The sequence below is a fragment of the Thermobia domestica genome, chromosome 10 (assembly GCF_964235325.1).
Source record: "Thermobia domestica chromosome 10, izTheDome1.hap1.1, whole genome shotgun sequence".
NCBI classification, from domain to species: Eukaryota; Metazoa; Arthropoda; class Insecta; order Zygentoma; family Lepismatidae; genus Thermobia; species Thermobia domestica.
This window is the reverse complement of record NC_137463.1, coordinates 12,858,237-12,870,750: the sequence shown is the minus strand read 5'-3', so window position 1 is coordinate 12,870,750 and position 12,514 is coordinate 12,858,237. Positions and strand designations below refer to the sequence as shown.

At 36.3% G+C, this 12,514-nt stretch overlaps 1 protein-coding gene across 1 annotated transcript in view; it reads left to right on the top strand.

The window, feature by feature from the left end:
* Positions 1 to 12,514, top strand: part of CngA (Cyclic nucleotide-gated ion channel subunit A) — a 415,321-nt gene that overhangs the window by 376,169 nt on the left and 26,638 nt on the right. The window contains exon 8 of the mRNA XM_081727288.1: positions 10,101 to 10,500. Within this exon, the coding sequence (XP_081583414.1) occupies positions 10,101 to 10,500 (400 nt within the window). The remainder of the gene's footprint in view (positions 1 to 10,100; positions 10,501 to 12,514) is intronic.

The following is a 12,514-nucleotide window of genomic DNA, read 5'->3' as shown; positions in this document are numbered from 1 at the left end:
TGTGTGAAAGTGACCCCCAATTTTTGAATAACGTGATCACAGGTGACGAATCATGGATCTTTGAGTATGATCCCGAGACAAAGAGGCAATCTTCCGAGTGGCACACGCCGGCGTCTCCTCGCCCAAAAAAAGGGAAGAATGAGAAAATCCAAAGTGAAAACGATGCTCATTGTCTTTTTTGACATCAAAGGCATCGTCCACCATGAATTTGTTTCTCCTGGACAAACCGTCAACGCCAAGTTTTACGTGGAAATGCTCAAGAGACTCAAACGAAGTGTCAATCGGGTCCGACCAGACATCGGAGCCGACTGGAAGCTGCACCACGACAATGCCCCGGCTCACACCGCCTTTCTTGTGAACAGCTACCTGACCAAGGCCGGCATCTCAACTTTTCCGCAGCCGCCCTACAGCCGAGATGTGCTCCCCCGGACTTCTTTTTGTTTCCTCGCCTGAAACGCCCGATGAAAAGCAAGCATTTTGAGACGACAGAGGGGATCCAAGCAGCTTGCACCGCGGCTCTCAAGGCTATTCCGGAGAATGACTTCCGTGACGCCTTCAATGCTTGGAAATCGCGCTGGCAGCGCTGCATCGACGCAGAAGGAGCCTATTTTGAAAAGTTTTAAAGAATTGTAACGATTGGCTCAATTTTTTTTTTTAAATCGACTAAGTCCTATTACTTTCCGGACAAACCCTGTATATATGATGAAAGGCGTATATCCATGCAAGACATATTTCTAGTGTGATGACGTCATATTAAATGAGCACGATACAGGTCTTCGAAAGAGCCATCATATATCATTTACACAGGGCTATTATCTTGAATCTATAGTTTTTAGCTGTATGTGTAGAACGGCTCAAGTGTACTGAAATTTCTTTAAATGCCTCTCCTCTAAAATTATACTTTTGGCGCTTACGACTGTACGTTATGTAAGCGACGGTGTAGCCAGGATGTAAGAAAGTAGATATGCTTTCAAAGTCTTGACAGGAAGACCAATTAGCAAACGACCATTAGGAAGACCTAGGCGCAGATGGGAAACAATAGTAGATTGGATCTCAGAAATAGTAATACAAAGTAGAAACTGGATCCAGTTGGTTAAGGACAAAAGTCAATGGAGAGGTTTTGTGAATGCGGTTTTGTGAATGCGGCCTTCGGGTTCCATAGGCCATAGAGTTAGTTAGTCTAGTGATCGTTATTGAGGACTTTTTTCTTTTATTATTTTTCATGTTTTGGCTTCATTGTCGGCGTCATCATAGAATGACGGTAGAAAAATTAAATGAAAGTAGGATTGTACCTGGTCCTTTCACATTAGATGCAAGCGCTGTATGTACTTTTGAGCCAATGTGCAACTGATTTAAAAAGATTTTATTCCTTGGATATACCTCGTAGTATTTCTTACTAGCTTGTAACATTACCAATTTCTGTTTGAACGTTTTGTATACTTTGGCGCGAAAAGAGATTGAGAGAAAAAACGGGTAAATTTAGAAAGTTACAAAACTAGCTTGTAACATTACCAATTTCTGTTTGAACGTTTTGTATACTTTGGCGCGAAAAGAGATTGAGAGAAAAAACGGGTAAATTTAGAAAGTTACAAAACTAGCTTGTAACATTACCAATTTCTGTTTGAACGTTTTGTATACTTTGGCGCGAAAAGAGATTGAGAGAAAAAACGGGTAAATTTAGAAAGTTACAAAACTAGCTTGTAACATTACCAATTTCTGTTTGAACGTTTTGTATACTTTGGCGCGAAAAGAGATTGAGAGAAAAGCGGGTAAATTTAGAAAGTTACAAAACTAGCTTGTAACATTACCAATTTCTGTTTGAACGTTTTGTATACTTTGGCGCGAAAAGAGATTGAGAGAAAAAACGGGTAAATTTAGAAAGTTACAAAACTAGCTTGTAACATTACCAATTTCTGTTTGAACGTTTTGTATACTTTGGCGCGAAGAGAGATTGAGAGAAAAAACGGGTAAATTTAGAAAGTTACAAAACACTGAAATTTCAATAGCTACGCCTAGACGTAAGCAAGCCTTTGCTTATTTGTGTTTGGTACTGTTGTATAATCTAACAGTGTTGTATAATGTCATATGGGTAATACGGTTAAGCCTTTTTTTTTTGTATGCTAGAATGTTTTTTTCACCATTGAATTTTTTTAGTTTTTTTTTTTTTTTTTTTGTCTACATTTATTTTACTTCTGAAAAATGTTTGGAACTTTTTGTCTATTTTTTCATATCTAAAAGAAGGGAACTTTGCGTCCATTGTGATAAGTATGGAGGGCAGTAGATGCTAGACTGGAGACCTAGAGAAAAGAAGAAAAACAAGAAATGGTAAAGTGTATATGTGTGGTGGGCAATAAAAATCCAACGGCAAAGCGGTCAGTTATAACATAGAGCGAACGTTCGCAATAGAGTTGATTGGCAGGTGGTCGGCTAAATAGCCAATCATAACATAGAGCCAACGTTGGTAATTGAGTTGGTTGGCAGATAGTCCGTTAAGTGACCAATTACAACACAGAGCCAACATTGGCAATTGAGTTGATTGGCAAATGGTCGGTTAAGTGGTCAATTATAACATAGAGCGAACGTTGGCAATTGAGAATGGTTAGCAAATGGTCGGTTAAGTGGTCAATTATAACATAGAGACAACATTGGCAATTGATTTGGTTGGCAGATGGTCCGCTAAGTGGCCAATATAACATAGAGTGAACGTTGGCAATTGAGTTGGTTGGCAGATGGTCCGCTAAGTGGCCAATATAACATAGAGTGAACGTTGGCAATTGAGTTGGTTGGCAGATAGTCCGCTAAGTGGCCAATTATAACATAGAGCGAACGTTGGCAATTGAGTTGGTTGGCAGATAGTCCGCTATTTAGCAAATTATAACATGAGCCAACATTGACAATTGAGTTGATTGGCAGGTAGACGGCAAAGCAGTCAATTACAACGTTAACAATCAGCTAACCTACCACTGCCCACTGTTAGGCAAACTATCTGTGCTTCTAGGTCAGTAAAGAGATTTTGCTTCTGTGGCAATGAACCTTGAGTCGCACACAGAATTAGTTACTTCTTATACATCTGTATTTTACTTGTCTATTGTGCTTCAAAATTGGCTGAAGTTATGAAACTCCATTTTCCTTCACGCCTACACACACATGTTCCAACAAGGAAGAGACAGGCACTTAATTGATTGCTCGAAGCGATTCAAGTTTCCATTACAACTAAAGCGAACTGAACACATTGCATGGAAAGCCCTAAAAAGGATGCTTAATTCAGTTACCGACAAGCAGACGTGGCCTCTTTCTATGTTTTCTTCCCCTTGTGTGGGGAAAACACAGAAGAAACTATATGAGAAGAATTTTAAAGTGAATAGTAATTCGATTCTCTTTTGTTTCCTATACAAAATAGTGATTTCTTTTGAGTAGGCATGTCACTTTTTTTTCTTTCTTTTCCGAAGCAATAAATAAAATTTTGTGAATAGATTCTGTACATCACTGTCGGGAAATAATGAGCTTTGTTGAGGGACAACTAACATAATAAGCGAAATTTGCGTACATAAAAATGTAACCATTTTTTTCTTTAAGTTTTACGTCCGACGCTTACAGTGTTGCCAGATTGAGCTACAAGTAGCGGATTGGGCGATTTTTATTAATGCCCAAAATTTCAAATTGGGCGACACGCTACTTTTTGGGGCTACTTCTCATTATTTGCGGGCTATAACTCGTTAAAATGTGCTTCTTTCTTATTTTCATATATGAAATCACAAATTGTAAGTCTTATACAATACAATAAAAGTTTTATACAATACAATAAAAGTTTTGTACAATACAATAAAGGTTTTATACAATACAATAAAAGTTTTGTACAATACAATAAAGATTTTATACAACACAATAAAAGTTTTATACAATACAATAAAAGTTTTGTACAACACAATAAAAGTTTTATACAATACAATAAAAGTTTTATACAATACAATAAAAGTTTTATACAATACAATAAAAGTTTTATACAATACAATAAAAGTTTTGTACAATACAATAAAAGTTTTGTACAATACAATAAAAGTTTTATACAATACAATAAAAGTTTTATACAATACAATAAAAGTTTTGTACAACACAATAAAAGTTTTATACAATACAATAAAAGTTTTATACAATACAATAAAAGTTTTATACAATACAATAAAAGTTTTATACAATACAATAAAATTTTATACAATACAATAAAAGTTTTATACAATACAATAAAAGTTTTATACAATACAATAAAAGTTTTATACAATACAATAAAAGTTTTGTACAATACAATAAAAGTTTTATACAATACAATAAAAGTGTTCTCGTCACAATGAACAATAGTTTCACTGAAACTAACATATTCAATACGAGCTCAATTGTTGATTTAGTACTTTTAATCTCGAGATCTGACAACATAAAACTTTTGTTGAGTTTGCGGTACTGCAGTATGACTGACCGTGTTGCTGTCCCAGTTAATACTTAGGCCTAACAGTTGTGAGGAGCTATGAAACGTAAATATCGCAAATTTAATTGTGTTACAATAGTATCCATAAGAAACGTTATGAGTGAGAGAGTTACAATGAAAAAAAAAATACCTTCTGAAATTCATGGCTCCCAAATAAAGAATTTAGCAAATAAATTAAAGAAGTAAGGAATAGAAGTGAAAAAGTATACTGTAAACCAGCCATGTGCAACAGTTGACCCTCGGGCCGTTTGCGGGGCGATCTACTGAACTCTTTCATCCGGCCTGCCTGCTCCGTTACTGGAATTTTTACGTAACTTTTTAACCTGAATTGAGTTTTCTTTTCTGGATAACTGATGTTCACCTTAAAAATATCCTTCCTGTTGGAACATCCAATTTACCACCGAATATTGAGAAACTAATTCAAAAAATGTAAGTAAATAGAATTTTCCCAGTAAAATAGTAATTAAATAGAATTTTCTGCGTTTCTTCAGTTAGTTAACATTTTGGTGTAGCAGTTATTTGGTAGGGATGCGCACGAGACAAGATTTGAGGCTGTCTCGTCTCGAAAATGTGCTGTAAAAGTGATGTCTCGACACGAAAAATGTATTCTTCTCTATTGGAAGAGCTGTGTCTCGACTCGAATTTTCTCAGGAAAATTCTGTCTCGACTCGTCTCGTGCGCATCCCTATTTTTCTGTTCCTGTAGTGTTACCATACTATAAACAAGTTTCTCTATTTTGGCTATTCTATTCTTGTGAAAATGTTAGAGATTGTCTTGTACGGACCTCGACACTAGTAAGGCTTTTGTGATTGGCTCACTCTCTGTTCCAACTTGCATATGCCTGCTGTAAACGTTATAAAGTGTATTTCAGAGTACAGAAAACTGACGTAAGTAAACATATCTCCTTGGAATTAGAAATCTTTGAGTTTTACGTTCCACGGTTATACCGGATAGGCTAAAGGAGACGGTGATGATGAGTAATGAATGAAATGGTGGAATGAAGAAAGTGGGAGGAAACGGGAGAACCCCGAGAAAACCCACACACGCGGTGTTTGTCCACCACAAAGTCCACTTGGCGGGGGCTGGGATCGAACCCGGGACCCCAAGCCCCAGAGGTTCCTTGGAATTAGAAAGGTAGGTCATTTTATACTATCACCGTCTGTCCAGTTCATTGCACACCAAAGTTCTACTGCTCCTGATGTAGTATGAAGTTTGCCGTAACACAGGGTTTTTCAATCTGGGGACCGCGAGAGGGTTACATGAGGTCACGAAGATAAGCGGAAGAGATAAATATAATTAGGATCTAATACCGGAAAATATTTTTAAATATTATTTTTAATTTTGTTCTGATAGGCATATTTTTATTTTTACACACACTGTTAACGATAAAATTAGAACTACTAAACATTTTAAACATGTGCGAAGTTGTTTAAAAATCAATTAAATGTAAGAGGTACGATATGAAACTAGTAAGAACTGCATATTGAAATACCTGAAAAATACAAATGCAACAAAACCTGCATATTGAAATACAATTAAAATTGAAAGCTAATGAGATACCTGAGCATAGTGTGTAGTGATGTGAGGTGGAAATTTTTTCCGGAAATTTTTCTGCTAAATTTTTCCGGAAAATTTTCCGTTCTGCACAAATATCAGTGATCAAGTAACATTTCCTCATTAACCATAAATTGATTGAATTCATGTATAGAAATGTTAAAAAGTGAAAGCTGAAAATGTTCATGGCTCAGAAAATTTCCAATACTATGTAGGTAGAAACAAGTGAAACGATTTTTCATGAATAGAAAAAATTTCTGTCTTGTACGGAAAAATTGAAAAAAAAAAACACTTTTTAATGAATCGGAAAATTTTCATCATTTTGAAGCAAAAGGTAAAACAATCTTTTGTGAATCGCAAAGTTTTATTGCTCTGTAGAAACAAGGAAAGGAATTTTCATGGATCGGAAATTTTCATTACGATGTAGAAACAAGTGGGGAAACTTTTCATAAGCCGGATAATTTTGAATATTATGAATAATGATGTTAGGTGGAAAATTTTCCACTGTATTTAACTGCACATTGAGCTATAAAATGTAATTCCTCTAGAGAAAATTAGACAGCAACAAATTATAATTTTTAAATTAGCTTTTGGGAACCGGAATTTTCTAATATTTCGAGTTGGTAAGTAAAAATTTAAACATAGTGTTACCCTCTCTCTTTCTCTCTCTCTCTCTCTCTCTCTCTCTCTGTGTATGCGTGTGTGTGTGTGTGTGTGTGTGTGTGTGTAAAGTGTAGGGAACATAAATCGATTTCGTAGAGTACAAATATCCCATCCCATTGTTCAAAATGAAACAAGAAAGCGAAAAGAGAGCTTTGTGAATTTATCAATTATTTCAAAAATAGAAAATTCCACTATTGCTTCACATATAGGCCTGCCTATATAATAAAATAATTACATAAAAGTTCCTAATGAAGATTATTTTTGTAATAGAAAATAAGAAATGCATTGATTTTATTGTGTTTAACATTCGTAAATTCTAACTTACATTGGAGTTTTGTATAATCAGTATATTATTATTATTATTAAGTATTCTGCCTTTCGACAGATCCTGGGACTAATAAGGCCTTTTTTTCAATTTTAGATTTTGGCCTGGAAATGTTTCTTCCACTTTTGTCGATCTTGAGCTTCCTCTTTTAACTCCCAATATTTTCTCCTATCTTTCAAAACATCGATCAGCTGTGTTCTTCTTCGTCCTATTCCTCGCTTCCCTTCCATCTTTCCTTCTATGGCGGTGTGAAGAAGACAATTTCTTCGCAAGACGTGTCCAATACAATTGGCCTTTATATGAAGGATGGTGGCTAGATGTGTCCTTTCCTTTCAGTTTTAAAACGTTTTCGTTTCTTGCTCTCTGTCCATTTTATCTTCTCCATTTTCCTCCAATACCACATTTCGAAGCTCTCTAAATATTTCTTCTCTAACTTCCGGAATGTCCAACTCTCTGAACCATACAGTCCAATGCTCCATATATAGCACTTGACCAACTTCTTCTTAAGTCCAATATTGAGCCTGCTAGTTAAGAGTGGTCGTTCTTGTTGAATGCTTCTTTAGCTATGACAATTCTTGACCTGATCTCTTTGGTGCAATACACGTCTCTCGTCAAAATACTTCCCAGATACTTGAAATTATCCACCTCTTCAAGTTCTCTTTGTTCTGCTCTGATCTGGAAGGGCGTATTTCCACAGGATATTCTCATGACTTTCGACTCTTCGATGTTAATTTCCATTCTATACAGTTTTCCAGTGTCAACTATTTTGTCAATCATCTCCTGTAGTCCTCCTTCGGTTTTAGTTATTATAACCGTATCATCTATATATCTGATCGTAGAGAGATATTTTGTATTGTAAGACTACCATTATAATGTATAAAAATGTATTAAAAATAATAACTATTCAATAGAAAAAGCACATACATAACAAAAAGATCTTTTTTATTTTGTAAATTAAAATGAAATTACTTGTTGCTTTCAGAGAGCAGCGCTAATAGCGCAGCTTATAAAGTCCTTTCAAGAATAACTACACAAGTCAGCTTGCTCATTAGTTACATTTTACTTTCTGGTCTGAATTAATATATGAATAAATAAATGTTTATTTCCAGAAAATGTTCAGTATTTGTTTGCATGAGTTACTTAAACTGGAATTTTTGGTGGTCAAAAATTTATTGTGGGTACTCTATATTATCTGTACTTATTTATATTTGTTGCAAGTATGTAAATGCAAAAAGTAGTAAAGATATGAGAAAACTTCATCTCACACGTATTAAACTGACGAAATATGATCTTGTGAGATGAAAGGTGAATTCTGAGGGAAAAACACGTTGAAGTTTTTGAAACATTTTTGTAGAAATGAAGAATCGCTAGATTTTCACTTCATGAAACTTTTTTCAGACAATGTTTACTACCAATAAATTTTACGGCTAAACAAAGACGTAGGAATAAGTGAAGTATATTTTTATGAATCGGAAAATTTTACGAAAAATTTTCATCACTGATGGTGTGATTTCACTAGTGAGGCAATGTCCGGTTCAATCTTCGTGGCGCATATTATCAAGTCATTTTCAACTGATAAGCGATTTTTTGTCTTTGTTTAATGCTTACCATGGAAGAAAAACACTCCGGCCAATAGTATTGAAACCACTCCGGAATCAATGGAAACCACTCCGTCCATTTTGAAACAATATGACGAATCGGATTCAATATTTGTAATATGAATGAGCTTACCAAATTTGGTTTTAATCCAGTCGCTTTTAGGGAAGTTACTGTATTCAATGTATACAAGAAATGGATTCTACTATTATAAAATAGAAATAGATGGATATCGTGAGATTTCTGCAATAGGTATATTAAAAATTCTACACAAGCTTATTACAAACAGGAAATTATAAGGGGGTCGCTGGCAAGAGGATGTGATAAAATGGGAGGTCGTGATAGGAATTAGGTTGAGAACCACTGCTCTAACACATCAGCCCCAATAATCCGAAACTGCGGTCGCCGCTTGAGTGTTGGCAACCGAGACATCTAACGTATTTCTCAGTTGGCAGGAGCTGGAATGTATGTAACTAGGTTATGAAGTAGTAATAGCGTAGGATAATTTTCAGATAATTCTTAGATAATTTGCTCAAATTAATAACATAGCCAAGTTACAGAAGTAGCCAAATGAGCGGTAAGGAATGTCTACTCATTTGTGTTTCCTTAGTCCGTTGATTTATATGAGGAATTATATTTTTTCCTTGAAATGACCTGGAATCGTAATAGTTTGATTTTACGATTTGTTCTTCAAATTTGTTTAAATATCCCTTACTTCATGGAAATTCTAAAATATCATAACATGCCCCATGGGGTTGCGCGACACACTTGCTGGAAAAATGCTGCTGTAAGATACCATCAGTACGTTTAACTTGGAGGTGACAAACTTTTGAAGTATTTTCTATAAAAGCGTGAAAGTCGATAAATATTGTCAAGGATAAATGACTAATGAGAAGAATACGAACTAACAAAATAGATTTTTAAAAAAAGACATTAAGGGTCTTACGTAGAGTCGTTTCTAGTGGTATATTATGAGCTTGACTGACTCGTAATGCTAACTTTCGTACTTTAGAAACACGTTCGTGAAATTAACTGTGATTTAAATCGAAGAAGGCGAGCTACGAGTTATCCGCAGGGTTGTCCAAAAACGAATGGAGAAATCAATATAAGAGAGAACACGTCTCTCTTACCTAGATTTTTCTCAATGTATTTGGACAACCCTGCGGACAAGTCGTAGCTGGCCTTCTTCGATTTAAACCACTGTTAACTTCACGAACGTGTTTCTAAATACGAAAAATTAGCATTACGAGTTAGTCAAGCTCTTAATACAACGCTAGAAACGACTCTACGTAGGACACTAAAGGCCTTATGCAGAGTCGTTCTGACACGTGATTAGTGCCATACTAAAGAGTTCAACTAACGTATGTTTCCTGCAGTAGTCAGCCCTTTAGTATGGCGCTAATCATACGTGGAAACGACTCTGCATAAGGACCTAAATGTCTATCATTCTTCGAGGCCTTCATGGTTTTACTCTTTTTGCAGGTATTCAGTCCAGGAGATTATATCTGCCGCAAAGGAGACGTAGGGAAGGAGATGTACATTGTTAAACGAGGAAAACTCAGCGTAGTAGCTGATGACGGAAAGACAGTCTACGCCACTCTGAGCGACGGCAGCGTATTTGGCGAAGTATCCATTCTCAACATCGCCGGCAACAAGACCGGAAACAGACGGACTGCCAACGTAAGGAGCATCGGGTACTCGGACTTGTTCTGTCTGTCGAAAGATGACTTGTGGGACGCTTTGCAAGATTATCCGGAAGCAAAGCAAAGCCTTATCGAAAGAGGTTGTCAATTGCTCAGAAAAGACGGTCTATTGGATGAGCAGGTCTTCAAAGCGGCTCAAGTGGAACAAGAGACTCTCAGGGATAAAGTTGACAGGCTAGGTAAGACCAACTAATGTAAGTTAAAATCTTGTAAATTACTATTTCGGATTTCTAGATTAATTTATTAATTTCTGTTAGAATTTAATATGCGATTTCAGGACCTGGTTTGGTTTATTTATCATCAACATCGATGTTCATTTCCAAATACATGAGTGTACAGAGGATGACTATACATAATTCATGGCAGTTTAAAATGGCCGTCGTTTGCTGCTTCATACGTGTTCACTCTTCTGATCATGTTCCTTAACACGCTCTGAACATTGCACGTGAAATTTGGTCCAAGTTCGTTGAGTTTTGGTCTACAATTCATCCATAGTATGTGGATTAGTTGTGTAAGCTGCTGACTTTAGATAGCTCCATAAGAAAAAGTATGGAGAAGCGTGATCGGAAGACCGGAGTGGCCAAAGTTGTTTGGAAATGACGAGGTCACTTAACATCAATTTCAAATACATGAGCGATATGGAAGGTTGTATTAAGAATCCATATCCTTTCCTTTTCCTCATCAGTCAGAGTAGCTAAAAGGTTTCATGACATTCTGTAGATAACGGTTCAGTCCACTGTTGATTGTCGTGCAGGAGACGAGACATGGTACACCATACGCCGATCTATGGGGCGTCACGGAGATATTCATCAAGTACTTTCGGGTTTTCAGTCGACCATAAACGAGAATTTGTGAATTCACATAATCATCAAAGTGAAATCAAGCCTCACCTCGCCAAAGCAGTCACCCAAGACCCAACTCCTTCCCATCTGGAGTTACAAGTTCTATGAGTTTCTCACAGTACTCAATACGCTTGAGGAAATCATGTGTCACTAAACGTTTGCAAAGCTTAGATTTTTCTTATGGAAATAATAGTAACGATTTCCTTTCAGTGGCACGTGCTTCATCATAAAACCAGTGCCGTGCCGTGGGGAGAAGGTGCGAACAGGGCGGTAGCCCCGTTCGCCGTATTGAAGGGGGCGCAAAATCTGGGAGGAAAGAAGAAAAGAAAAGAAGGAAAGAAAAAAGAGAGGAATATTTTAGATCAACAGTAGTATTTTTCAATCTAATGTTTAATTTCACCAGTGTCAGATTTATGTTTAGACACTTGCTAAAAGCACCTCACCTGTATAGAAGGAAAAAAGTAATAAAAAATACTCAAATTCAAGGAAAAGCAGGGTTTATTTTTGAAATTTTTTTACGCTTCGCGCCAACCATGGTGGCACTTCGCGGCTAGTCTGTTGGCCTCACTCATATGTACAGCCACTTACATAAGTACCTGGACCCCTGACAGTTATAATTCCATTACTTGGGGTCCAGGTCATTTGCAATTGTGAGAATGCCTAGACAGATGCAACCAAACTTACACGTAACTTTCCTCGGCACTGATTGCAGTTGGTAGCCCTGATGCAGGTGTTTTATGCAGGTAAAATTGTAAAGTAGGTGACTAACGGAACAGTTCTCCATTCTAAGATGAATCTCTATGGTTCGTATCGTGTTTTCCAAAGAACACAATATGTTAATCTCAATATTCCTGTGTATGTAATGTATTATTTCTTTATATACTGTATGTTTAGAGAAACAAAATACTAACCACGCATGAATCGGAAAATGCTTGAAAGCTGAAAATATCAAATTTAGAACAACCACTGGAAATAAATTTGTAAATGATTACCTCCATTGAGAGACCTTCTCATTCCAACATCTTTTTCTTCCTGGAGGAGAGAAGATCTTGCTTGTCACACTGAGAATATATTGAAATTAAAACATTTGAAAAAGTTTCAACCGGTCCGGGATTCGAACCTGGGGCCGACGAATAGAATTTCAATACGCGTACCACTTACTTACCGCGTCACTTCAACTTTTATCTAATCTATTAGCTTCTTAAAATCATTTCATTTAAGACTATACAAATTACTAATGCTCGTATCAGGAAACGTTCCTTATGAGTGTCACGATGACTTAATCGAGATTTCCTTGTTTAAGTCGGAAACAAGTTATATAGACCTTCGTCAATGAAGAAAATAATATGAA